Raw genomic sequence first — 26,737 nt, forward strand, 5'->3', positions numbered from 1 at the left:
CAGGGGAGTTGGCCTGGACAGACCTACCAGTGTCTGCCTGCCCTTTCCTGCTGTTTTCAGAACTGCATCTGACTCTGCTCTGTGTCAGGGGTCTTGTTCTTTACACATGTCCCCCAACTCAACCTCACAGTAACCTCTAAGGCAAGAGCTGCCAAACCCAGTTTCCATCTTAAGAAAATGGAGTTGAGGCAGGTGGAGGGGCTACCCAAGATCACACACACTCACTGTGGTCGTGGGGGACTTTGACCTCTCACCTGTTTGACCCAGAGCCACAGAATGACCGCTGTCCTGCCCTGCAGCTTCCCTGACATCATGCAGCCTACTTGGGAGGCCGTGTTGGGGGGAGCTGAACCCCTAATCTGCCCATCTGCAGAAAACATGAGTGGCATCACCCCCAGAGCATGTATCAGGACGTCCTGGGAAACTGCACTTCTACCAGCTTTTATTAATTACCGATCAACGTGGGTGGGGTCTTACTCCACGCTTGGATCTGCCCGACTCACTTTAAACTTTGAGGCTGACAGAGCTAGGATGATGACCAGAGGGTGTGGACGCGATCTCAGGCCAGGAGGAGGGCAAGCTGGGCCTGCCGGGTGGTTCCTCCAAGATAAACCTTCTCCTGAGAGATTCAGAAGACGGCTGCCACACCAGCCGCTTTGATCACACACACTGCCTCCCCCATCCCACATCTGGGAGATCAGTAAGAACATGGAGAGCTCCCAGAGAATTTCTGGGCACTCTGCTGTGGGCTCCCAGGGTTGAGCTGTTACTCTCTCCATCTTTACCTCCAGTTTGGGAAAGTGCGGGTTATTCCCGTCTTTCGGCCCAGGTGCTGAGAGGGATCGTCAGCAGCAGGACCCACGGTCCCCACAGCCTTGGGTCACATGGTCTGTCTCCCCTCCAGGTACCAGCAGCACTGACGTCAAGGAGAACCGCAATGTGAGCAACCTGGAGGCCAGGCCACCACCAGCCGGGGACAGGACCCGAGGGGGCACGCCCGGCCTGAAGAGGAAGCGGCCGCTGGAGGAGGGCAACGGCGGGCACCTGTGTCCCCTGAGGCTGCTGTGGCGGCGGCTCTCATGGTCCGTAGCACCCAAGAATGCACTGGTGCAGCTGCACGAGCTGCGGCCAGGCCTGCAGTTCCGCATGGTGTCGCAGACCGGCCCGGTGCACGCGCCCATCTTTGCCGTGGCCGTGGATGTCAACGGGCTCACCTTCGAGGGCACCGGGCCCACCAAGAAGAAGGCCAAGATGCGGGCAGCCGAGCTGGCCCTCCGCTCCTTCGTGCAGCTCCCCAATGCTGGCCAGGCACCCCCAGCCCCCGGTGGCATGGCCCCTGACTTCACCTCCGACCAGGCTGACTTCCCCGACGCCCTGTTCCAGCGGTTCGAGCCTGCATCTCCCAGCGAGGGCTTCCCGGGCCGCCGCCCCCCTGCCCCTGAGTGCCTGTCCACGGCCTGCCAGCGGGGCCGGCTCCTGGGCCGCCCACTGGGCCTGGGCCTGGGGGCGCCCACCGCCCCCGGCACCGGGAACCCTGTGGTGCTGTTGAACGAGCTGCGCTCCGGCCTGCGCTATGTATGCCTCTCAGAGCCTGAGAAGCGGCGCGCCCAGAGCTTCGTCATGGCAGTCAGCGTGGACGGGAGGACGTTCGAGGGCTCAGGACGCAGCAAGAAGCTGGCCAAGGGCCAGGCCGCCCAGGCCGCCCTGCAGGCCCTCTTCGACATCCGGCTGCCCAGCCACATCCCCAGCAGGAGTAGAAGTCACCTCCTGCCCCAGGTGAGAGCCCTTGGGTGGCTGCCAGGGGGTGGAGCGGGGCGGGGGCAGCAGGTGGTCTCCCTGCTCCATCCCTATGTGTGGGGGGCCCCATGCCTCCCAGACAAGCAGATGTTGCCCCTCCTGCCTTGATGCAGAAGCCGAGCTTGGATTTGGGGACAGAGAGCCTGAAAGCAAATGTGGGAAGGAAAGGAATGCTGGGGGACTGGGCAAAGGTGATGGAGAGCTGGGCAGCCAGCTGTCTTGGCAACAGTGATGCTGACCACAAGGGACAGGGCAGTGTGGGGAGGGCTCCCTGCACTCGAGAGGGCGGCACAGCAGGACAGCCCGTCATTGGCGTGTTCGGTGCCCGTCGGCGTGTTTGATGCAGGTCAGCATGTTCAGTGCCTGTCAGCGTGTTCGGTGCCCATTGGTTTGTTTGGTGCCCATCGGCATGTTCGGTGCAGATTGGCATGTCCTGTGCAGTTGGCGAGTTTGGCGCAGGTCTGGGCTGCGTCTCTGACTCCGGGGCTGGAGTTCTGCCGGAGCAGAGGGCTGGGTGGGCGAGGAGCTCAAGGGGGACCCGCCCCTCACTGCCTCGGGGGCTTGTCACCCACAACACGTGGCACCTCACGGAGCTCAGCCCTGCACAGGGGAGGCGTCCTGAGCACCGTCCTGGTATTGGAGCCTGTTCTCCTGCCTCCTCCTCCTTCTCATCTATGAGCATTGTCCCCTCTGAGGTGACACAATAAGTCCCCCTCATCCACTTCCTCATCAGTAGGAGAGAAGACTTTGCAGTTAAAGGCCCTCAGTCTGCACGAGGTCCCTAGTCAGAGCTCGGCACTTGTAAATCTCTGCCCAGACCAGGGCATCCTCATCTCATTGCACCTCACGCAGAATCCACTGTTTGCCTCAGGAGGTCATGTGTCCACTAGAGGTGGACTCGGGGTGCTGGAGGGGTGCTGGACGGAGCCCTCCTATCAGATCACAGCCAGAAGCCAGCGTCCGTCCGTCCCTCTACCCATTTGTCCATCTGTCCATCCTCTCACCCGCCCAATGAGCAGTTCTCTGACTCTGGCAAGCACAGATCATGGACGGGCCCAGCGGGTATCAGTCTGGTCCCCACAACTCAGCCACTTGAGGGACAGAAATTGCTGAATGGGGAACCCCGGGGGCAGCTGTTTCTCCTGCTACCTCTGCCTCCAATTCCTTCATTAATTTTCAAATGTTTACTGCACATTCTAGGAGCAAATTGGAGGGGTTGGCCCGTTATCTCCCGGGGTCTCGCCTCCCACACAGCCTTAGATGACACACAGTGTGGACAGAGGCGAGTGTTTGGTGATGGCGCGAGTCCTGGCCTGGAGCGTGGTGGCCCGGCTGTCTCTTCCTGACGTCCCCACCTTCTCTCCCCCTCTCCTCAGCCCAGTGTCTCCACCTCGCCTGTAGCTCTGACCCCCCAACACCTTCCAAGGAAGCCCCTCAGCCCCTCTCAGGCCGGGTGACCTGGGCTGCCCATGAAGGCCTCCCTCTTCTGCCCAACACTATTTAGTGAGCAGAGCCCTTCCTCCAATTCTGCTGTGCACACACGCACACACACACACACACACTCACCTGCGTGAGGGCTGAAGGATGTCGGTGAGCCCGCCGTGACGCCTTTCCTTTCACGTTGTCAACCCTGCACTCTCGAGACGCGGGAACCGGGTGGCACTGCTGCTTTGTAACAGTCGTTTGACCCCAGAATGCAGCACGTCAGTGAAAGCTGCCACCGCTAAATAATTTTTCCCTGACAGTCGGCTAACACCCACCCGGATGATGGAGGGTACGTAGCAGCAGGAGGCTGCGGCCCATCCATCACCCTGGTCTGTCCTGGAGCACGTTGCCTGCTCCCCTTTCAGCACCAGGCAACCTCTGGGGCCTTATTAAGTCCAGAGCCCACCTTGGACGTGGTCTAGATTCAGAGACTCCAGGGTCCCTGTAGACGCAGCTCCACTGCCTCCTCTGCCCGGGCGTCTATGCCATCTGCAATGCATCCTTTCCACTCATGCCAGTCCTGGTCACCAGGGTCACGACCTGTCACCCGTGTAACCGTGCCACCAGCACCTGTGTTAGGAGCCATGCCCCTGGCCCTGCTGTGTACACCCCCAGGAAGGTCTGCGAGGCCCCTGCCCGAGTCCAGGGCAGGTGGGGAGGGCAGCGTTCACCCTGGAGAGACCTGGCCTCTGGCCCTGGGGTATCCAGCTCAGGACTTGGTGCTTTCTGCCCTGGGGGCAGGCTCGGTGCACAGGACACCTGGGGTCTTGTTCGATGGTTCGCTCTCCAGGCCTGCCAATACGATCAGTCAGTGGTGTGGGACTTCTGGTTGCAGGAAGCACAGGACCAGGCGTCTGCAGTGCTGAAGCCACGCAGGCAGGTCAGGATCTGCCCTGGGTTGTTCAACCTCAGCCCAGAGCAGATCTCAGCAGGGCTGGGTCAGTGGGTCAGAGGCTCTGCCCATCCTGAGGACAACTCTGAGCAACTCAACCCCCTAGGAACCCCTCAGCCCAGACCCCAGGGATCCGCCCCCAGGGACCCCTGCCCTCGGTGCCCAGATACCACCCTCCTTGGACAAGTGAGGCATCTGTCCCTCCAGGCTGAGCACCCCTGTCCAGAAGGAAAGAGTCATTTAGGCTGGTTTTGGCCTTGAGTCTAAAGCAGTTCTGAAGAATAACATTCTCAATGAAGATTAAAATCATGGACATGTTGGATTTCCACCACCTCCTCAACACGAGGGGTGTCTAAGAACCAGGCTGGTCCCTCTCTTCAATTTCACAAGATCTGACTTCAGGTCTCTTTGCCAGAGTGACGAGAATACAACTTTATTAAATTCTCTACTGCCCAGCGCAGGCCTTAGTGAGTGGACACTGTGCAAACACCAGTGATGAGGTGCCTGTGGAGACCAGGGGGAGGTGGGGAACAGGCCTGAAGCTCAGATTTCCTCTAGGTTTAAAGAAGTGTGGGTGCAATAAAAAGACCACGACAGAATATAAATGCTCGTTAGCTGGAACATCATTGTTAAAAGAGAAAAAGGTAAAAATCATAAGACCTGTGTCTCTGTGGTCATTCCTCACCCCTGGCACGAGAAGACTGGGATTCACAACAGCATTAAATTCCGCCAGAAAGCCTTATCTCTCAGTGCTTCTGCTCTGTGGAAACGGAAGAGCATCAGTCACGTGATGGAGAAGAAAGTGACTGAAAGTTACGTTGATGCTGGCGGGAAGGGGAAGGGAGATGGTGACACACGGCCCCTTGTGTGAAACCATGGACTTGTCTTGCTCCAAAGTCTTTCGCCCTCAGTGATGCCCTGTTTTTGTTTGTTTCCCTTTCTTTTTTAAAATTTCCATGTCAGGCTGCGGTGGTACTAACAGTGTCTGAAAGATTCAGTCAAATCAAGCAGCACACTTTCTCCCCGAGGGTGGGAGGGTGTGTCTTTGAAACCAGCTACCAAGGCTGCATGCTGATCAAGCCCTTTGCAGGTCCTCCCAGGGAGCGGATGGCCCCGGCCAGGCCTGGCCGTTGGTCAGGTGCCCAGAGCACCTTCGCTGCTCCCTGGTGGCACAGCTCTCTGCTGGGAGGGGGAGCCAAGGGACATGTATCATCATGGAAATAAAACTGCCTCCAGAGGTCAGCCCTTTACTGCAAACTGGGATCTGAGCTCCCACACATACCTAGGCTGTGGAATAGACCTGGGGCTGACTGCACATCAGCCCCAACAGCCGCACTTGGGACACAACAGAGCCCCTCCCCTGCTGCCCTGCCACCTCACAGGTTGCCTGGCTTCACGCCCCTGCTGACCTCCACCCTAAACGCAGATCTGCCACCTCGACAGATCAGTAGGAGTGGGTCCTCAGATTTCAAATGGGCCTGAATTACAGAGGGTGGAAATCACACCCGCTCAACACCATCCAAGGGGTTTTCCCCTGAGGACACCCAAAAAAAGCAGTGGGACCCGGTGAGGCCCCCCTCCTGAGCCCCAGTGGCCTCAGTCCCCCAAATGCTCCAGCCAGCTCTGCCCTGGCCATGTGTCCGCCGCTGGGTCACAGGGGCCTGTGGACCCAGCAGCCCATCCACCTCCCTTTCAGTGTTTCATGCTTAGCCATGGCGATTCTCCACGAGGTGAGGCCATGATTGCCTAGGAAGCCTCTGTGCATTCAGCTTCTTGGCTCCATCTGTGATCTATGGCCACAGACACCCTCTTGTGGTCCTTGTGGAGGAAAGAGCAGGCTTCTACCCTCCTGCCCGTCCAGCCAGTGCTGGCCTTCCCCACGTCCTCATCCCTCAGTAGAAGCACTGAATGCCAGACAGGAGTGACCCCCTGGCTGCTGTCCCCTGTCTCCAAAAACCCCTGCAGTGAGGCTGCTGAAGGCTCTGAAGATGCCAGCAACACACTTGTGCATTGACAGTGTACACACAATGTGTACGCAATGTAACTTATATGATACAAGCTGTACACACAGTGTCTATACAATATAACGTATACAATCTATACAATGTATCCACAATGTCTATACAATATAATTTATATGATACAATTTGTACAAGGTACAATGTATACACAATATAGCTTATATGATACAATCTGTACAATGTATACAAAACACAATTTATATATTTTTGTACAATGTACACTCAATGTGTACACAATATAACTTATATGATACAATCTGTACAAAGTATATCCAATACAATTTACATGATACAATTTGTACAATGCACATACAATATAACTTTGATACAATGTACACCAATATGATTTATGTGATAGTATTTGTACAACTGTATACTCAATGTGTACACAATTTATATGATACAATCTATACAATGTACATACAGTATCTACAAAATATAATTTATACAACACAACTTATCTACTGTATACACATTATACATTACATAATATAATATACTGTATACATTATATACTGTATAATGTATAATATAATCATACAATACAGTGTACACTTGTACACTTAAGCATGATGGATGCAATGTACCATCTACATTTATATAGTAGCCCCAGCATCTGAATTTCTACTACAAAAAGTTTGATACAACTGAAGTTAGAAGAGATAAATGTGTCTTTAAACCTGTATGTTCCCCATACAGTGTTTGGTGTCTTCAAATACGGTTAACATGAGTGTTGATCAATCAGGCAGAGGCTGTAAACCAAGCTTCCCCACTTGCTCATGATTCCACAGCCACGACTGACGCTGGCAAAGCCGGATGACCCATAGTGATGTGAGGAGCTGATATGTATCAGACACTGACAGTGTCACATGTTGCTGTACACACTTTACAAATATTAGCACATCTGAGCCTCACAGAACCATGGAGCGGCCCCACTCATGTTCCCATTGTGCAGACGCGGGCCTGAGGGGCAGGAAAATGAAATTCTCCGGCCAAAGTCTGGCTGGTGAAGCTGGGAGGAGGATCACAGGAAGGCGGAGGGCAGAGACCCTCCATGAGGCTGCAGGCTGCCCTCCCTGAGTTCCCAACACTTTTACAGGTTTGTTGAGGAAATGGATCCACCTGAACAATGGGGCAGCGCATGGCCTGTCATAGTGGGAGTGACACAGGGGACACAGAGTGGGCCAGAGCAGGAGGGCCAGCAGCAGAAAGGGGGCTCCCAGGTCAGGGCCCCCAAAACGACAGAACAGAGGAGCAAGCCGACTCCCTCACAAGATCACCTTTGTCAGCACAGAGCCTGCCCTTGGCTGTGTAGACAGCAGGCTTTGTGGGGAGGGCTGGGCCCCCTCTTCCTTGGGGACACGTTGTCACAGTGAAGAGGACCGACAGTAGAAAAAACACGGCAACTGGGAGGAAGCCCACATGCAAAGAGCCAGAGGAGGCAAAGGGGAGCATCCCGGGGGGCACAGCACCTCCACCCACAGAGCTGGGGGCCTGCACACAATGGAGGACTGATGCCCGGTGGCCATTTGCCTCTGCCCTGCCCCCAGGGATGGATTGTGGGGCAGCCCTGCTCCGCAGAGGTCCTGCTCCCTTTCTGCTTGGCCATGAACACCCTGTTGTCTCAGGAGATGGTCCTCGAGCAAGAAGCAAATTAACACCATTCTCGTCAGAAGCCGACGGCACCCCGGCCCTGTGCTCAGGGGTAGGAAGCCTTCCTCAACGCCACGTGTGCACTCAGGAGAGCAGGGGCGTGTCGCCAGTGGGCACGCCATCCCTCTCTGAGTGGCCAGGACACCTGTGCCTGAAGAAAGCCCGCCGTCTAAATGGACGTGTCGACTGGACAGTTGTCAAAGTGTGGCACAAACCCCCTCTACGGGGGGCCGGTTGGTACTGGGGCCGTATTTGGTGGTGCTTGTCTTTCATAATCAAAGCAGTCGGGAGGCAAGCAGGAATACAGCCCAGGGGCTGTGTGGGCAATTACACAGATGAGGACAGGGATGGACAGAGGCTCTGACGGCTCCAGGAGGAAGGAGGCCCAACAGCAAGGCGCCCGCCTGCTTCCCTGAGTCAGCTCAGCAGAGGTGTGGCTGTGCCAGCATCTACCCTGCTGCAGACTGTATCTCATCCACTTTTCTCCAGGCAGAGAGTCGGCTTCAGGGAAAAGCTGCTGTGGGCTGCACGTGACGCTGCGTGGGCTGCATGTGACCCTGCAGACAGGCTATGGGGGGGGCAGGGCGGGGAGTGGTCAGCCAGGAAAGAGACGCCAACAGACGACAAAGCCATGAGCCATCTAACCAAGAATTGAAAAGAGTCTCAGGAGGGAACAATGCTTTTGAATGGGACCACAGAACCTGCTGGTGACTGGAGAGGAATCCAGACTGACATGAATGTCCAGGTGGGCAGCTGGCAGATCCCAGCCTCCAAGCCCTACAGACAGCACCTGCCCACCACTCCCCAGGTCGAATGGCTGGGACAAGAGGGCAAGGAAAGTTGTCTCCTTCCAGCCTAAAAACCGTTGGCCCCACCACTCTGTCCACTCTGAGAAACATGAAGGAGCCTCCCAGAGGCCTGGACTATTGCCAGCTTTCATCATAGGAGCTGTGGCTGGGAGGAGCCACCCAAAATGGGAAATTCACACAATGAAAAAATTCCACATCATTCTAGACAACACTTTGGATGGCCAGTTGGGCCTGATTCAATTGGGCAGCTGGGCCTAATTCAAAAAAGTTACATATAACTTTTGGTTACATATAAAACTCACAAAACAGGTCTTTAAGTAAAAAGGGATAAATCTCTTGGAATTCATTCTGAAATGGCCCAGCTCCGGGGTCTCCTGAGTCTGGCTCTGCTGTCAGGCCACCTGCTCTGTCTCTGTGGTCAGGGGGAGCCCAGCAGAGAGGGGAGGGGCTGCCTGTGCAGAAAAGGCCACGGCCCCTGAGAACAGCTGATGGAGACCAGAAGTAATGAGCCGAAACTTCCCGAAAGTAATTCTTCCCCAGACTAAGGACAATAATAAAACTCTGCCTGACATGGGCTACCCTCGGAGGACTAAGACAGGGTAATTTTTTCTGCAGAGAACTCCTGTGGTCTTCTGAGGGTGAGTGGGCTGCAGGAAGTGTCTCTCTGAGAGGAACACCTCGTAATTCATGAGCAGCTGAGCCTAAACGGAGTTGCAAAGGTCGTTCTTACTTTATAACAAGAAGAAATATTCCAAGAACCCTCAAGCCCTTCATTTTCCTCCCACAGCCATGCGGTGCCCATGCATCATAATACAGAATTATCTGCCTTTCTAAAGCAAGGATTCTGACTTTATGAATATTTGGGGGTTCACATGATGTTTGAGAAATCTGAAGGGGTGCAGTGAACGGCACTGCTTAATATCCTTCAACTGCTTAACGTCCTTAATGTTCTTCAACTGCTCAGAGCATTAAATAGGCACCAAAAGTACGGAAAACCTGAACAAACAAAGATAAACATGATAAAATGCATTAAGTCACAGTGAGCATGAGAGACAGACAGGAAAATCATCATGATAACGAGGTAATCGCCTTAATGGAGGTGCTGCAGCATTCCGTTGGGGTGTGTCTGATTACTAAAGGGAGTGACATTTTAAATGTGTCACAGAGCCCCATGGTCTGGGAGCCTCCTCGGGGATGTTATAGGAGCGCAGAGAGTAGTTCTGAAATGAGCTGGTGCTGCATTTATGCATTCCATGAATTTGGATGACTGCAAGTTGGAGTTTCTGAAAACGGGGGACACATCTAGAAATCACTGGGTTTCACAACCAAATTCTTTTTGAATAAGAGTTAATTATGTTTTCAGTTGTAATGAAGATATGTGGAAACATGCTATGAACGGTCATATTAACCACAGCAGCCAAATGTTAAGACCCACGTGGCAGGCAGTTTATTGTGATGCAAACAAGTCTGAGTTGCTTGTGCTAAATAAGATGAGCCAGGCAAAGAGCTAGTTGCAGAAAGAATGAGAAAACTGGGGGCTGCAAATTTTGCCTTGATGACTTCTGAAATCCAAGAAAAGTGACAGAGTTCTTCCTGTTTAGGCAGGAACTGATTTATTCTTATTTAAGACATATTGAAATATTTCCTAAAGTTTAGAAAAGGCATAAATGACAGTCAAGATTTGTTCATAGTCCCACCGATGACTTGCCAATAGCAGGCCCACTGGCAAAGACATTGGTTTCCATGTATCCATCCATCCATCCATCCATCCATCATCCTACACATATTTAAGGGGCCTCACTCTGCCCCAGGCAATGTGCCAGGTGCTGGGAATACACAGAATTGTATAAGAGGAAGCTCTGGCCCTTGAGTGTTTTCCAAGTTGTGGCCCAATGTCTCCTATGTAAGGTTTGCCTGGGCACCATGTTTAAGAGCGAACCTGGCCCTTACTCTGAAATCACCAAATCAGAATATCTTGGGCTGCATTTTTAACAAGTACTCCAAATGATTCTTAGTCCTGCTAAAACTTCGTAATGAACACTGGGGAAGGGTGTAAATGAGAACAAGACACAAAACGTTCAGAGAGGAAGCCAGTGCAGAGGTAACTCCTGCTACGCTCCAGCTACTTGTTACCTCTTGTTTCAGAACCTGAGTGATAAGCACATCTGTTACGAGGGTCATCTGCACTAACAGAAGGACCACGGGGCTGCTTGGGTCCAGTTCCCTGTTTCACCAGGCGGGCAGCAGAGGCAGGAGGGGCAGATTCGGGGTTCAGTTCGTCTGCTTTTATGCCCCCTCCAATGGGAGGTCACTGCAGCTCAAGAGTGATAGAGCAGGGGTCCAGACAAAGGGACAGATAGAGGGACAGGCAGGGGACAGACAGGGAGACAGATGGGGGACAGACATGGAGACAGAGGAGGGGAACAGACAGAAGACAGTCAGGGGGTCAGACACGGGGACAGAGAGGGAGACAGACAGGGAGACAGACAGAGGACAGACAGGGGGACAGATGGGGGACAGACATGGAGACAGACAGGAAAGACAGAGGGACAGACAGGGGACAGACAGGGGGACAGACAGGGAGACAGATGGGGGACAGACAGGGGACTGAGAGGGAGACAGATAGGGGACAGAGAGGGAGACAGGGGGACAGACAGGGGACAGACATGGAGACAGACGGGGAGACAGACAGGGAGACAGACAGAGGACAGACAGGGGGACAGATGGGGGACAGACAGGAAACAGACAGGAAAGACAGAGGGACAGATGGGACAGAGAGGGAGACAGACAAGGGGGCAGACATGGACACAGACGGGGAGACAGACAGGGAGACAGACAGAGGACAGACAGGGGGACAGATGGGGGACAGACAGGGAGACAGACAGGGAGACAGACAGGGGACAGACAGGGGGACAGAGAGGGAGACAGACAGGGGACAGACAGGGGGACAGACATGGAGACAGACAGGGAGACAGACAGGGGGACAGACAGGGGACAGACAGGGGGACAGACATGGAGACAGACAGGGAGACAGACGGGGGACAGACAGGGGACAGACAGGGGGACAGAGAGGGAGACAGACAGGGGACAGACAGGGGGACAGAGAGGGAGACAGACAGAGGGACAGACAGGGGGACAGACATGGAGACAGACAGGGAGACAGACAGGGGGACAGACAGGGGACAGACAGGGAGACAAATGGGGGACAGACAGGGGACTGAGAAGGAGACAGATAGGGGACAGAGAGGGAGACAGGGGGACAGACAGGGGATAGACATTGAGACAGACGGGGAGACAGATAGGGAGACAGACAGAGGACAGACAGGGGGAGAGATGGGGGATAGACATGGAGACAGACAGGGAGAGAGACAGGGGACAGACAGGGAACAGACAGGAAAGACAGAGGGACAGACAGGGGACAGAGAGGGAGACAGACAGGGGGACAGACAGGGAATAGACAGGGGGACAGACAGGGGACAGACAGGGGACAGACAGGGGGACAGACAGGGGACAGACATGGAGACAGACAGGGAGACAGACGGGACAGACAGGGGGACAGAGAGGGAGACAGACAGAGGGACAGACAGGGGGACAGACATGGAGACAGACAGGGAGACAGACAGGGGGACAGACAGGGGACAGACAGGGGGACAGACATGGAGACAGACAGGGAGACAGACAGGGGGACAGACAGGGGACAGACAGGGGGACAGAGAGGGAGACAGACAGGGGACAGACAGGGGGACAGAGAGGGAGACAGACAGAGGGACAGACAGGGGGACAGGGGGACAGACAGGGGGACAGACAGGGGACAGACAGGGGACAGACAGGGGACAGACATGGAGACAGACAGGGGGACAGACATGGAGACAGACAGGGAGACAGACAGGGGGACAGACAGGGGACAGACAGGGGGACAGAGAGGGAGACAGACAGGGGACAGACAGGGGGACAGAGAGGGAGACAGACAGAGGGACAGACAGGGGGACAGGGGGACAGACAGGGGGACAGACAGGGGACAGACAGGGGACAGACAGGGGGACAGACATGGAGACAGACAGGGAGACAGACAGGGGGGCAGACAGGAAAGACAGAGGGGCAGACGGGACAGAGAGGGAGACAGACAGGAGGACAGACATGGACACAGATGGGGTCAGAGAGAGAGACAGACGGGGGACAGATATGGAGACAGACAGGGGGACAGACAGGGGACAGACAGAGAACAGACAGGGGGACAGATATGGAGACAGACAGGGAGACAGACAGGGGGACAGAGAGGGAAACAGACAGGGGGACAGACAGGGGGACCGATAGGGAGACAGATTGGGGGACAGACAGGGGGACAAAGAAAGGACAGTCAGGTGGACAGACTGGAGAGCCAGGGAAACAGACAGGGAGATAGTCAGGGGGACAGACAGGGAAACAGACGGGGGGACAGACGGGGGACAGATAGGGGACAGACGGGGGGACAGACGGGGGACAGATAGGGGACAGACGGGGGGAAGATGGGGACAGACAGGGGGACAGACGGGGAACAGGCAGTGGACACTCAGAGGGACAGGCAGCGGGGTCAGCTGGCCTCTGAGCGCTGTCTCGTCTCCAGCATCCAGTGCAGACAGCGCAGCCCCCCGCTTGTCTCTGGGGGGTCTTCCGCGCCTGCACATAGTGACTCCTGTGCCGCCATTCCCCTGCCCACCCTCCTTCCTCTGTGCTTTGTCTTTGTTTTCCTGCGATGGTTTTTCTGTTCAACACAAATGCTCTGCCTGTTTGTAAGTGTTAAGTGTTGGCAGGATGAGAAAAAGTAGAGATGTGAAGACAGTCACCTCCTGAGACCACAATCACTCTTGTGACTCTGAGCTAGTCCACTGCGAACAGCGGTGGGGTCGACATGGTGGCCAGGACGTGGACCCAGAACCCAGTGTCCGGGCCTGACTCTCGTTCGCCTACGATGCCATCTACATGCCTGCAGGCCCCAGGCCCACTCCCACTGCCCTTGGAGGCTGGGAAGGTCAGGGTGCCAAGACACGGGGCTCGGTGGGGGCAAATCCAGACGTCTGGTGCACATGGGGGCACAGTCCCTCTGGCAACACAAGGCAGAGTCTGGTTGGTGGAGTGTCGTGTAAAAAGGAACAATTACAGCACCAAAGTCACCGAAACCACAGAGCGAGAGCAGAAACTGAGCACGCTCAGCTGGGCCGGGCACGTCGGGGGAGGTGGCGGTGGGTAAGAGATGGGCCAGCACCCCCCTCAGAGCTTGGGCCTGAGCTCCAAGATGCTCACTTGCAGCCAGAATGAGAGCCCCATGCTGCCGCCAGCAGAAGTGTCTGAGGGTTGGCTATGTGGGCAGTTTCTTACCTTCTTCTAAGGATAGGCAGGAGACAGGCAACAGCATGGAAAACCTAGAATATAGGAGAGGGAAAGGGTAACTATGAATCAGATCAATGTCTTTTAGTCCATACGTCAGCAAAACAAATTGAAAATCTGGGATTCTTTCTCAAATAAATTGATTCATCCTGTCCAAATTCACTAAAGTAACCAGTTAGTCGTTTCTGTATTGAACAGGTAACATCACAGAACCAAAATCACAAAGATGTATAAAAGAGGGGGTGGGGTAGGTGGAAGGCTGTGGTCCTCAATGGCATGAATCCCTCGCCTTCAACAGGCAAGCACCTGCACTGTCCTAGGGTCCTTTGAATTCTATGTCCAACCATCAAAAATACACCATTCTCGGTTGGAATATTTGACATGTATTAGACACCAAAACATTGGAGAAGGAAATGGCAACCCACTCCAGTGTTCTTGCCTGGAGAATCCCAGGGATGGGGGAGCCTGGTGGGCTGCCGTCTATGGGGTCACACAGAGCTGGACACGACTGAAGCAACTTAGCAGCAGCAGCAGCAGACACCAAAATAACGCCAATGGTTGAAAGCATTTCCAGGGTTCCCTCTGCAGATTTGGGATTTTAACTCTCAGGGTCACTGATCTTCATGTTTACACATGTTTCAGTTCAGTCGCTCCGTCGTGTCCGACTCTTTGCGACCCCATGAATTGCAGCACGCCAGGCCTCCCTGTCCATCACCAACTCCTGGAGTTCACTCAAGTGGAGAAATCAGTAAATGACATTCTGAGTCTAATGAATCCACATCTTATACAGCGTCTTGATGTTGACGAGATCAGCTTTTCTGGAAGCAAACAGCCCAAATGGCAACCACCATGTCTCCTGGAAAGGAGATTCCAGAAAAACCCCTAGAAGCTTTCTAAGAAATCCTGAGTGGACGAGTCTGTGGACACATGCTGATTAGCGCAGTGCGCCGAAGTCCCAAAGTGTGGAAGGTGTAGACGGTTGAGAACTTAGACCTTTCAAAACTTGGTATTTTAATCTCAGTAGTTTATAACAATTTTATTGAGATATAAATCAGGTAGCATAAAATTCTTCTTTTTAAAGTGGTTTGTGGCATATTCCCAGAGTTCTACAGCCACCATTATGTCTAATCTTAAGACATTTTATCCTTAAAGCCCACCAGTACTTTCCCCTACCCCAGGCCCGGCCACCACTCACCCACTTTCTCTCTCTTAGGATTCGCCTATTCTGGATGTTTCATGCAAATGGACTCACATAATACGTGACATTGTCCGGCTTCTTTCATGGAGCATAACGTTTTTCAAGTCCATCATGTTGTATAATGTATTTCATTTATTTTCATGCCAAATGATACTCCATTTTTATGGATTTACCTAGTTTTATTTATCTATGTAAGATAATACTTATCTATGTGGGCTTCCCTGATAGCTCAATTGGTAAAGAACCCACCTGCAATGCAGGACACCCCGGTTCAATTCCTGGGTCAGGACTATTCACTGGAGAAGGGATAGGCTACCCACTCCAGTATTCTTGGGCTTCTCTTGTGGCTCAGCTGGTAAAGAATCCACCAGAAATGTGGGAGACCTGGGTTTGATCCCTGGGTTGGGAAATCCCCTGGAGAAGGGAACTGCTACCCACTCTAGTATTCTGGCTGGAGTATTCCACAGACGGCATAGTCCATGGAGTCGCAAAGAGTCAGACATGACTGAGCAGCTTTCACTTCACATTTATCCATGTGTTAGTCCATTCAGCGTTTGGGTTGTTCCACTTTAGCTACTATGAGTAATGCTACTGTGCACATTCTGGCGCACACGTCTGTGTGGACATATTTTTCATTCCTCTTGGGTAGATACCTCACTGTGGAACTGCTTTTTCGAAATGTATTTAACATTTTAAGAAACTTCCAAACTCTTTTCAAACTGACTGCATTGTTTTGCAATCCCACTAGCAGCGTACGAGGCTCTGACGTCTCCACAAGCGTGTCGTCTTTGTTTCAGCCAACCCGGTAGGTGGAATTCGCGTCTCACAGGAATGTGGACTTGAATTGCTCTGATGACTGAGGATACTGAGTGCCTTTCAATGTGCTGCGTGCTGGTGCTCTTCTCTGGAGAACTACCTATCCAGACCCTTGCTGAACTCAGCAAGAAAGATGCGCCTCTGAAAGCAAGTGGGTCTGACATGAGCTGTGGGTTTTGATAGAGGCTCCTTGTCAGGCTGAGGAAGTCCCCATCTGTCCCCCGTCTGTGGAACGTATCTCACTGCTTTATAATTTGTGTATTTGTATACTAGTAGCATGAATAGAATGGTTTATGTCATCTGGAAATGAATTAAAACGCATATAGGGAGTGAATGTCCAAAACAACTTCAGGCGTCCTCGGTATAATCAGAAAGTCTGGACATCCCTGGGTTCCAACACGACATCTGCAAGGCCGTGCTGGTGGACCGCCCGCCCTGGAGAGGCCATGCCCGCACACGTGCTCCAGTCTGTCAACGTCTGTCCACACCTGAGCAGAAACCAGGAGAGCGCATGGCTGACCAGAAACCAGCTAAGCGCATGGCTGACCGGAAGCCAGCTAAGTGCATGGCTGAGTGGAAACCAGCTAAGCGCATGGCTGACCGGAAACCAGCTAAGCGCATGGCTGACCGGAAGCCAGCTAAGCGCATGGCTGACCGGAAGCCAGCTAAGCGCATGGCTGACCGGAAGCCAGCTAAGCGCATGGCTGACCGGAAACCAGCTAAGCGCATGGCTGAGTGGGCCCGCCTGTGTCTCTCCTGGCTGCAGACACGAGAAAACCAGGATGAGGCTCAGTGACCATCCAGTCAGCCCCTACTTGTCCGGAAATACCACATAAGGAAGTGCCCTTCCAGGGGGACACTGGACACCGACCCTGCCCCTTCAGCCTTGAAAAGCACTCCCTAGGATGAGTCCTAAGGCCCCAGTCACAGGTCGCCATCCTAGGTCTTCTGAACCCGGTCGTGCCCCACCCGCCGAGCTTGGCTGGCCCCGGACACCCAGCATCGGGGTCAGCGCATGGCTGGGAGGCTCTCTGCCTCAAGCCACCACGTGTGGGTCTCAAAGGGGCCGAGAGGCAGCGCTCTGGGGCAGTCACTGCAGTACCAGGGTGCCATGCACGGGAACTGTGCATCCCCACGAGTGTGTGGAGCAGGAAGTCAGGCAGGAGCCGTGGCCAAAAGGACTGTGGCTGAGACATGGACAGAGGGCAGTGTGGTCAGCGTGCGAGCCTTTGCAGACAGTCCTGCTGCCCGGAGCCAGCCCCTCACTAGGTAGACAGTGGCTCCAACACTGGAAATGTCAGTGCGTTCGGTTTCCAATCTGAAATATTTTGAACACATGATACATTTTAATAGATTTAATTATTTAAACGTTTAAGGATCACTGAAACAGATTTAATAGCAGAAGTTTTTCTTATTATTTTTATCCCACTTTCATTGTTGTGAACGCCTGGATTTCCATTTAGAAATAGTCTGACAGCTTTTACATCTCAACTGGCAGCAGGCTCAGAATGCGAGGCGGCTGCCAAGGGCTCTCTGTCATGCTGAAATGCAATATTGTGGCGTTTTGCTAAACCCTTTCTCTACAAAGCTGCCAGCGGCTGCACGCCTGCAAGTGCGAACCTTGTGCTGAATCCGAGAACCAGCCGAGCCCTATCGGTCACGAATTAGCAAACACGGCCCTCTGCAGCCCCTGCCCTGGGGCTGTCTCTTGATGAACAAAGTGAAGGCAGAGTTTTCAGCGTGGGGCTCCTGGGGTGGGTTTGACACACACACTGCTGGGAGGTGGCAGGATATCTCCCCGTGTTACAGACCATCGGGTGGCTGGGCCCTGCTCTGGGAAGATCTACAAAAAAGCATGATAACAGCAACGCTGAAACCCGTGACATGGTTTGAACTGTTCAACAACAAAACAGGGAAAGCACTGGTTGGTGTGGGGTGAGGGGCCGAGCCCTGCGTGGTTTGTTCCATGAGCGTGTGGAGTGCAGGCCTTGCTCTCGTGATGCCCCAGCTACTGAGAGGGCACAGAGGGGGGTGGGGGTCCATGGATTCCCTAACGGACCACAGCCTGGAACTGTCCTCCGAGGCTGACGAGTCCTTTCTCATTGGGGTTGCTGGCATCCACCGTGACCTGCACAGACCCCCAGGGTTCCCTACCCCACCCCATGGAAGCAAACTTACACCCTCAAGAGTTTATCTCCACATCCTCACAGGTGGTGTCCACTTTTCACGGTTCCTGGGACTCTGGGTGCAGGTCCCCACAGTTGTCGGACTCAACTATATCCACACCATCTGCCCCCAAGACACATTATCCTGCACCTAGAATCCTGATGGTGTCTGAGTTGGTACAGTTCTTAACTAAGAACTACCAGTTGAACCTGAACCAGTCATTCTTCTCCTCTTGAGGGAGGGCATTCTGCCTTCACTAATGTCAGCCCAGGCCAGGGTTCCAAGACTGGCCTCATGGAAAGGCCAGCTCACACCAAAGTGGCACCTGTGTGATGATGTCATGGGGACAGGCAGGCACTGGCCCTTCCATCTGGCAGATTTATTTACTCAGATAAATCACATCTTCTCTCTCTTAAATTCAGCTCTCCAGGGAGCCCCATTTTGACATTTGCTTATTAACCGAGACCTGCTCTGTTCTCTGTGGAGTCAAGGTAGGCAGGGAGCCTACACGGGCCTGGCGCCCACCAGAGACGAGGTGCCTATGGTCAGTAATCCCAGAGACATTCACGCACATCCATGTGGGGATTCCACCCTGGGAATACATCCAAAGGAAATGATTTGCATCCGTGAAGGATCAGACAAGGTGGTTCTGTCTACCAGACAGGAATTGAACCATACCAACTGGTGGTACTTATCCTCTAGTCCCCAAGGGGCAGGGTGTGACAGGAGCCAACTGACACAAGTTGAGGACACTCAGGCTCAGGATAGAGGGGAAGCAGGCATGCACAATCGCCAGCCCCCATAAAAGGAAAAACACTAGCTGTCAGCCCATCAGACGCAAGAGTCACCTTTGCAGTGAGTTCTTATCAATGGAGCTACTAAGTTCATGATCATTTCGTGGGAGATTGTGCTAATCCATCATTATTGGCTGCGTACATCTTTTGTCCCTTTTTTTAAAATCATGATGATGAAGGGTTTTTGAAGCAGAGAAAATTATAATTTCTATACAGTTAGAACTGGTCATGGAACAACAGACTGATTCCAAATTGGGAAAGGAGTATGTCAAGGCTGTATATTGTCACCCTACTTATTTAACTTATATGCAGAGTACATCATGAGAAACGCTGGGCTGGATGAAGCACAAGCTGGAATCAAGACTGTTGGAAGAAATATCAATCACCTCAGATATGCAGAATGACACCACACTTATGGCAGAAAGTGAAGAGGAACTAAAGAGCCTCATGATGAAAAGTGAAAGAGGAGAGTGAAAAAGTTGGCTTAAAACTCAACATTCAGAAAACTAAAGTCATGGCATCTGGTCCCATCACTTCTTGGCAAATAGATGGGGAAACAGTGGAAAAAGTGAAAGACTTTATTTTGGGGGGCTCCAAAATCACTGTGGATGGTGACTGCAGCCATGAAATTAAAAGACACTTGCTCCTTGGAAGGAAAATTATGACCAACCTAGACAACATATTAAAAAGCAGAGACATTACTTTGCCAACAAAGGTCCATCTAGTCAAAGCTATGTTTTTTCCAGTAGTCATGTATGGATGTGAGAGTTGGACCAAAAAGAAAGCTGAGCACCAAACAATCGATGTTTTTGAACTGCAGTGTTGGAGAAGACTCTTGAGAGTCCCTTGGCCTGCAAGGAGATCCAACCAGTCCATCCTAAAGGAAATCAGTCCTGAATATTCATTGGAAGAACTGATGTTGAAGCTGAAACTCCAATACTTTGGCCACCAGATACAAAGAACTGACTCACTGGAAGAGACCTTGATGCTGGGAAAGATTGAAGGTGGGAGGAGAAGGGTACAACAGAGAATGATATGGTTGGATGGCATCAACGATTCAATGGACACGAGTTTGAGTAAGCTCTGGGAGTTGGTGATGGACAGGGAAGTCTGGCGTGCTGCAGTCCATGGGGTCACAAAGAGTAGGACATGACTGAGTGACTAAACTGAACTGATGAAGTCAATCTGTTGGATATATGATTTATTCTCTGCTTCTCTGCTTGGAAAGATCTTTTCCACCCACCCTGGGGAGCCTGGTAAACACTCACTGTGGTTTACCTCAGCTATTTTTATGCTTTATCCCAGCCACATATTTTGAGGTGTTAGCCAAAGGCAAGATACTGCTTGCTTACCATCATCCTGGAAACCTTCATTAGGACTTTCCTCCCTGCCTCTGATGTTTTCCCTCCCGCACATTTGTACACGTGATGAAGTCTGTCCCAGGCATATAGGCCCGGGCTCGCTCTTGAGCTGGTTTCCCAAGGTGTACTCGCTGTTGTTACTCTCTGGGGTGTGGCAACCTCTGACCCTCTGCTGGCAGTTTCTAGGATTTTCCTCCTGTTCTTCAGCCAGGACTTGCGAAGGCACCATCTGGCCAACATCAGAAATCAAGGCCACATTTCTCAGCTGCTGGAGCTGGCCACATCTACTCTGGACGACTTTCCATCTCAGCAGTGTCTGTGGGCCTGCTGGGGTTGGCAGGGGTGATGGGGAGACACTCCGTGGTCGGGGCGGGACCCATCGGTCCTCCTTTGCTCACGGTGACAAGAGGACCCCTGTGCTTGATCACTCGTTCTGACACGTGGCAACACTTCAGAATTCACAGACGTCTCCCACAAAGAGACCAACCTGTGCAGAGTGAGGGACCCGCCTGCCCTGTCGATGGGGGAACCAGTGCCAGGAGAGGCCCCCCTGCACCCCCAGGTGCCAATACCCTGCAGGCCTGGGCAGGCGTTTGCTGAGCCTTCAGTCCATGAAGGGGAGGAGGGTGACGAGGTGTCCCACCCACAGCCCCGGAGGTCCCAGCCCAGCAGAGCCTCACAGTGGTGACAGGGACAGCGACAGTTTCTGGGTTCTGTCCGCCTCGTCCTCCAAGCTGTGAGGATGAGCCTAGATGGGTCCCTGGTCCTGCCTCGTCCTCCAGCTTCGTGTCCTGGCAGCGGCAGCTCCACCTTCTCTGGGGGCCGGTTTGTGTCGGGTCTTCCTGCTCCCAGGAAACTCACACAGCAGTGAACACTGGAAGGCAACGTGCACGTTCCTTTGTCTAACAGAGTCGTGGTATATTCTTCACCAAATGCACCTCTCAGATGGGCAGAACCTAGACATGTGAGCAGCAAACATTTCAAACCAGTTCAGACAGAGTGCAGCCCCTCCTGGTACTCACGTGTCCATGGATGGGGGTCAGCAGAAAACCCTCATGGTTCTGGGGCCATGGAGGGTTTCAAAGTGACTGCCCCACCACACCCCCAGACCATGGTGTGCCCCAGGCTAAGGAAGCCACATCCCATGAGGGATGGGAGTATGGGGAGGCTGCAGTGAGGGGTGCTGCCCACCCATGGAGGCTGGAGCCAGGAGGAACTGGCCAGCTCCCACCCGGCCCCCGAGCCACACGGGAGGTCCATGGAAGCCCCACTCCGATGCTTGGGTACTCAGGTTACCCACCCAGAGGGCACTGAGGACTCCTAAAGAAGCCAGATCTGAAAAGGGCACCCAAGAAAGGGGCATCTCCTGGAGAGTGGGCTGACTGACACAAAGGGTCTCCCAGAACCCATAGATCTAAGTCGTGTTCACTCAGGGTTTTACGGTTCTTCCTTCCCCGGAAACAGTAATATCGCGAATCCCCTCTGAAGATCGTGTGCCCCCCAGATGCTCCTCCATGCCTCTAGCTCTGGGCTGCTGGTGTCAGCATGGCTGTCAGAACTGTGCAAGAGGCGGGGTAGGCGCAGTCTCACCCCAGGTGCAGAGGACTGGTGTGGTCACCATTTTTAAATCTTGTCTGCCTGTCTCCAATACCATTTTTCTTAATAAAAGCAGAAGCGTAAGATGCAAGCACAAGAGAGAAAAATGCAGACCATAGAAATTGGCTCCAGGGACAAGCAAAGCAGGGACCCAGCACAAGATGCTGGCAGGAGGCACCCATCGCAGACTTGTTAAAAACGGAAATATTTTATTTCATGAAGCAATGCCCATAAAAATGATTTTCCTTCTAGCCGGAGCTTGGCAGCCTGCGAGGAAATGGACCAGATCTTAGACGGGGCTTTAACCAGGAGAAAAATGGTGAGGTTGCACTCTGCACGGCAGTGCACACGCCACATACATGCCCAGCTTTGCAGCCTGGGCTTCAGACATGGACCCAGCACCGCACACATTCGCAGCAAAAGCACCTAAAAGCTGCCACTTCAGCATTTCATTTCCGGGGCTAAATGCAATGAAAATCTAGCTGAGTTTTAGCCAAACGATGTTTTCATTAATGCAGAAATAGAGACTTCAGAAGCTTCCCTCCAGGCCAGGCTCTCGGGGGGCCCCTCTCCGTGAGGTTCCTTAGGCCTTATCCTGTGCTTTGCTTCTCAAGTACAAAGAATCTAATGGCACCTCTGACTTTAAACAGTGCAGGGTGGGTTGTCCGACGATGCTCCACATGGCAGGCCTGGCGTCAGGTGAGCTGCAGCCCCATGGCCCCAGAGGAGGCCAGGCTGCAGGGCCCTTAGCCATCGTGGTCCTGCAGCTGGGAGGGACACAGGAACAGACTCGTAAGTGCAAATGGATTCACTTTAGAAATGAGATAACAACTGGGAGCGTCTGCACTTCTCAGTCTGAGCAAGGGTGAAATTAAGAATTGCGGAGTTCATACTCAGCTCAAAAAAAAATTAAACTTGTAACATTAATTGCTCCTGAACATTTCTGAGTGCCTAAAATTCTGCCATAAAAGCTTTAATTTCTATGCAGAGCAGATAGGATGATTGAGTTATAATTAAAATGGTAATTATACCTTTAATGCTCCATATTTGACTTTTCAAAAAATTGTTATGCTCCAAGAAAAGCTATTTAAAGATCAGAAGGAAATGTTTGAAAAATGAATGTATTCAAGACATTTTAAATCTTTTAAAATCCAGTTATTGATTTTTACATGCTTTCAAGTGTAGTCTAAAACATTTTCTTCATTTATTTTGGTCGATGGGAATAATAAAAAATCATTGGGACATGAAAAGCTTAAACGAAGGCAATATTCTGGAGGTTGATATTTAATGTGATAAATATTTGAAATGTTGGGGGCACCAGGGAGGGGCTCAGGCCAGACCCCCAGCCACTAGGAACCCCACCAAAGGTGGGGAGCCACCTGGGTGCCCCTGCTGGCTGTGACAGGCCCCTCTGGGCTCAGCACTGAGAATGTGACATTTCCTCTGATCCCTTATCGACTGCTGAGTGGTGAAAAAGAACAGCTAAAGCCGTAAATCAAATGTCAGGAGGAAGTCTGGTGGAACCATATCAATATCTCAAGACATCCGGTGTGCTGGGCACCAAGGGAATGCATGCCAGACTAGCACGGGCATCCAGGGTCAGCGGTCAGCGATCTGGGGGAAACCGGGGGACCCTGGGCTGGGGCCATCTTGATGGCAGCAGATGTGTGTAGAGACCCCGTGGGGAGATGACCTGCAGGACTACAGAGGGGACCCTCCAAGGAGCAGGCAATGGAGGTGAGGGGGCTCTGAAACATGTCCACACGGTGCAGCGGCTGGCCTGCACTTGTCCAGTCGGGGAGGAGAGGGAGGCCGTCTAAAGAGCTGATGTCCTGTGGCCTCCCCACCACCGTCTTCTTCTCATCACAAGGCAAAAGAAGAGTGTTCTAGAAAGTTCTACACTAACAGCAAAAGCTGAGAAAGCAGAGAGTCCCTCGGGGGGGCTGCCCAGGCATGGCACCCACTGGATTGGTTTGCTTCCCTGGAGAACCTCTGCACCTTCCAGGGATCTGAGGGAACTTCCATGGCTGCTGTCTGACTTGTTTGTGGCCGGGCCTCTCTCATCCTCGTAAGGCGGATCACCCACACGTACAGGGAAGCTCGGGTCAGGTGAGGAGCGGCCTGTACCCAGCACGTCTGCCCCTGAGGTCTGCAGCCCCTCCCTGGGCCTCACCACTCAGGGCGGTTGAGGGGCAGCTGGACAGGGCCTGGGGGAGGTTGTCCCAGGAGGAAGGGGGCCAGGACGGGAGGGACGGCACTTGCCGGGGTCCAGCCTCAGTGGATCCAGGGTAATTCGAAGGTGGGGACAGAGTAGGCGTCCTAGGAAAAATCTTAATTACAGATATAGAGAGAGATTAGAGATGGATAGTACAGTAGGAAAATTAGTGGAGAAAAAGAGGCTGAATAACTTGGCTTACGTGGAATACCAATCACCACCTACATAGGCCACAGGCGTCTTTCCGTTCTCCCGAAGGAGAAGAGGCACTGAGGCCTCCCTGGTCACATCTTAGAAGCCCAGGCAGAATTAGTAGGCTTGGTGAGTACCCATGTACCAGATGGGAATTCAGCCAGAAGGGAAGAAAACGACACGGGGGAATAAGTCTTTCCAGAAACTGATCCGATTTCTTTTTTAGGTTTGTTTATATACCTGTTGTTATACATAAGGATGAATACAGAGTCACGCTGCTGACCCTTGTCACAATCAGGTGCTTCATATAAAATTATACAAAGGTCTTATGGGTTTACATCATCTTCTGGCCATGAGGCCTGCTGACATTTTATGATCCTTTCTTTCTGATAACCAAAAAACTTATTTTTTCCAAGGGTGTTTTTTGTTAAACCAGGCGCCACCCTCTGAAGGTAGCAGATAAAGTTGCATTCCTATAGGTTGAGGGTGTAGCAGGTTACAATCAAGAAAGGAACTTTTAGCCTAAGGTTAACATGATTAATCTTAAAGGTTAATACTTATTTCTCCTATATGCTAGTTATATTCATTATAAGGGCAGGGAATATGGAGATTTAGCAGCAAATATTGGCTCAACAAATGAAAACCCTTCACCAGTGTTCCCCTTAAGATCTATTTAGTCTTAAGATAGTGATAAAGTTACATTTTTGCATAGCAAGGACACAGTGATTTATAACAAAGTACAGTGATCTATAACAAAATAGAAAATTCGTTAACTCAAAAAGTCTAGTATTGCTAACATCAAAAACTACTATATTTCCTTTTCTATATTCCAAATACATTGATTAATATATTCCTAGGTGCCTAAGGATATGGAGGCCTGGCGGCAATCATTGACTCCACAATGAGAAAAGCCCTATGCTAATTAAGACTTTCAAAATACTCCAAACTCTCTGTGCTGTTTTTGGTTGAGAGGTTGGCACACAAGCTAGTCTGTCAGCAGAGAGGTTTGACCTGAGACACCCTTGTCATACCCAGGGCAGGGAATTAGCAGTAATTATTGGCACAACAAATGAAAAACCCTTCACCAATATAATTTCTAATCAACCCACTATACTATACTAATAATTTTCTAACTTCTCAAAAGAGTCTGTATTTAGAAAGTTTTAAAGCATCTCATGCCTCTCATGGTTGGGAGGCTGTAAACAATCACAAAAGTAGGAAGTCAAGAAACACCTGGAATAACAGGTAAATTTGGCCTTGGAATGCAGAATGAAGCAGGGCAAAGACTAATAGAGTTTTGCCAAGAAAATGCACTGGTCATAGCAAACACCATCTTCCAACAACACAAGAGAAGACTCTACACATGGACATCACCAGATGGTCAACACTGAAATCAGATTGATTACATTCTTTGCAGCCAAAGATGGAGAAGCTCTATACAGTCAACAAAAACAAGACCAGGAGCTGACTGTGGCTCAGATCATGAACTCCTTTTTACCAAATTCAGACTCAAATTGAAGAAAATAGGGAAAACCACTAGACCATTCAGGTATGACCTAAACAAAATCCCTTATGATTATAGATTTAAAGGCCTAGATCTGATAGATAGAGTGCCTGATGGACTATGGAATGAGGTTTGTGACATTGTACAGGAGACAGGGATCAAGACCATCCCCATGGAAAAGAAATGCAAAAAAGCAAAATGGCTGTCTGGGGAGGCCTTACAAATAGTTGTGAAAAGAAGAGAGGTGAAAAGCAAAGGAGAAAAGGAAAGATATAAGCATCTGAATGCAGAGTTCCAAAGAACAGCAAGGAGAGATAAGAAAGCCTTCTTCAGCGATCAATGCAAAGAAATAGAGGAAAACAACAGAATGGGAGAGACTAGAGATCTCTTCAAGAAAATTAGAGATACCAAGGGAACATTTCATGCAAAGATGGGCTTGATAAAGGACAGAAATAGTATGGACCTAATAGAAGCAGAAGATATTAAGAAGAGGTGGCAAGAATACGCAGAAGAACTGTACAAAAAAGAGCTTCACAACCCAGATAATCATGATGATGTGATCACTCACCTAGAGCCAGACATCTTGGAATGTGAAGTCAAGTGGGCCTTAGAAAGCATCACTACGAACAAAGCTAGTGGAGGTGATGGAATTCCAGTGGAGCTATTTCAAATCCTGAAAGATGATGCTGTGAAAGTGCTCCACTCAATATGCCAGCAAGTTTGGAAAACTCAGCAGTGGCCACAGGACTGGAAAAGGTCAGTTTTCATTCCGATTCCAAAGAAAGGCAATGCCAAAGAATGCTCAAACTACCGCACAATTGCACTCATCTCACATGCTAGTAAAGTAATGCTCAAAATTCTCCAAGCCAGGCTT

The 26,737-nt window shown here is 51.8% G+C and overlaps 1 protein-coding gene across 1 annotated transcript in view; it reads left to right on the plus strand.

The window, feature by feature from the left end:
• ADARB2 (adenosine deaminase RNA specific B2 (inactive)) overlaps nucleotides 1-26,737 on the plus strand; it is a 240,177-nt gene that overhangs the window by 170,056 nt on the left and 43,384 nt on the right. Inside the window, exon 3 of the mRNA XM_069547929.1 lies at nucleotides 905-1,776. Coding sequence (XP_069404030.1) covers nucleotides 905-1,776 — 872 coding nt within the window. The remainder of the gene's footprint in view (nucleotides 1-904; nucleotides 1,777-26,737) is intronic.

This window comes from Ovis canadensis, chromosome 13, assembly GCF_042477335.2.
Source record: "Ovis canadensis isolate MfBH-ARS-UI-01 breed Bighorn chromosome 13, ARS-UI_OviCan_v2, whole genome shotgun sequence".
NCBI lineage: Eukaryota > Metazoa > Chordata > Mammalia > Artiodactyla > Bovidae > Ovis > Ovis canadensis.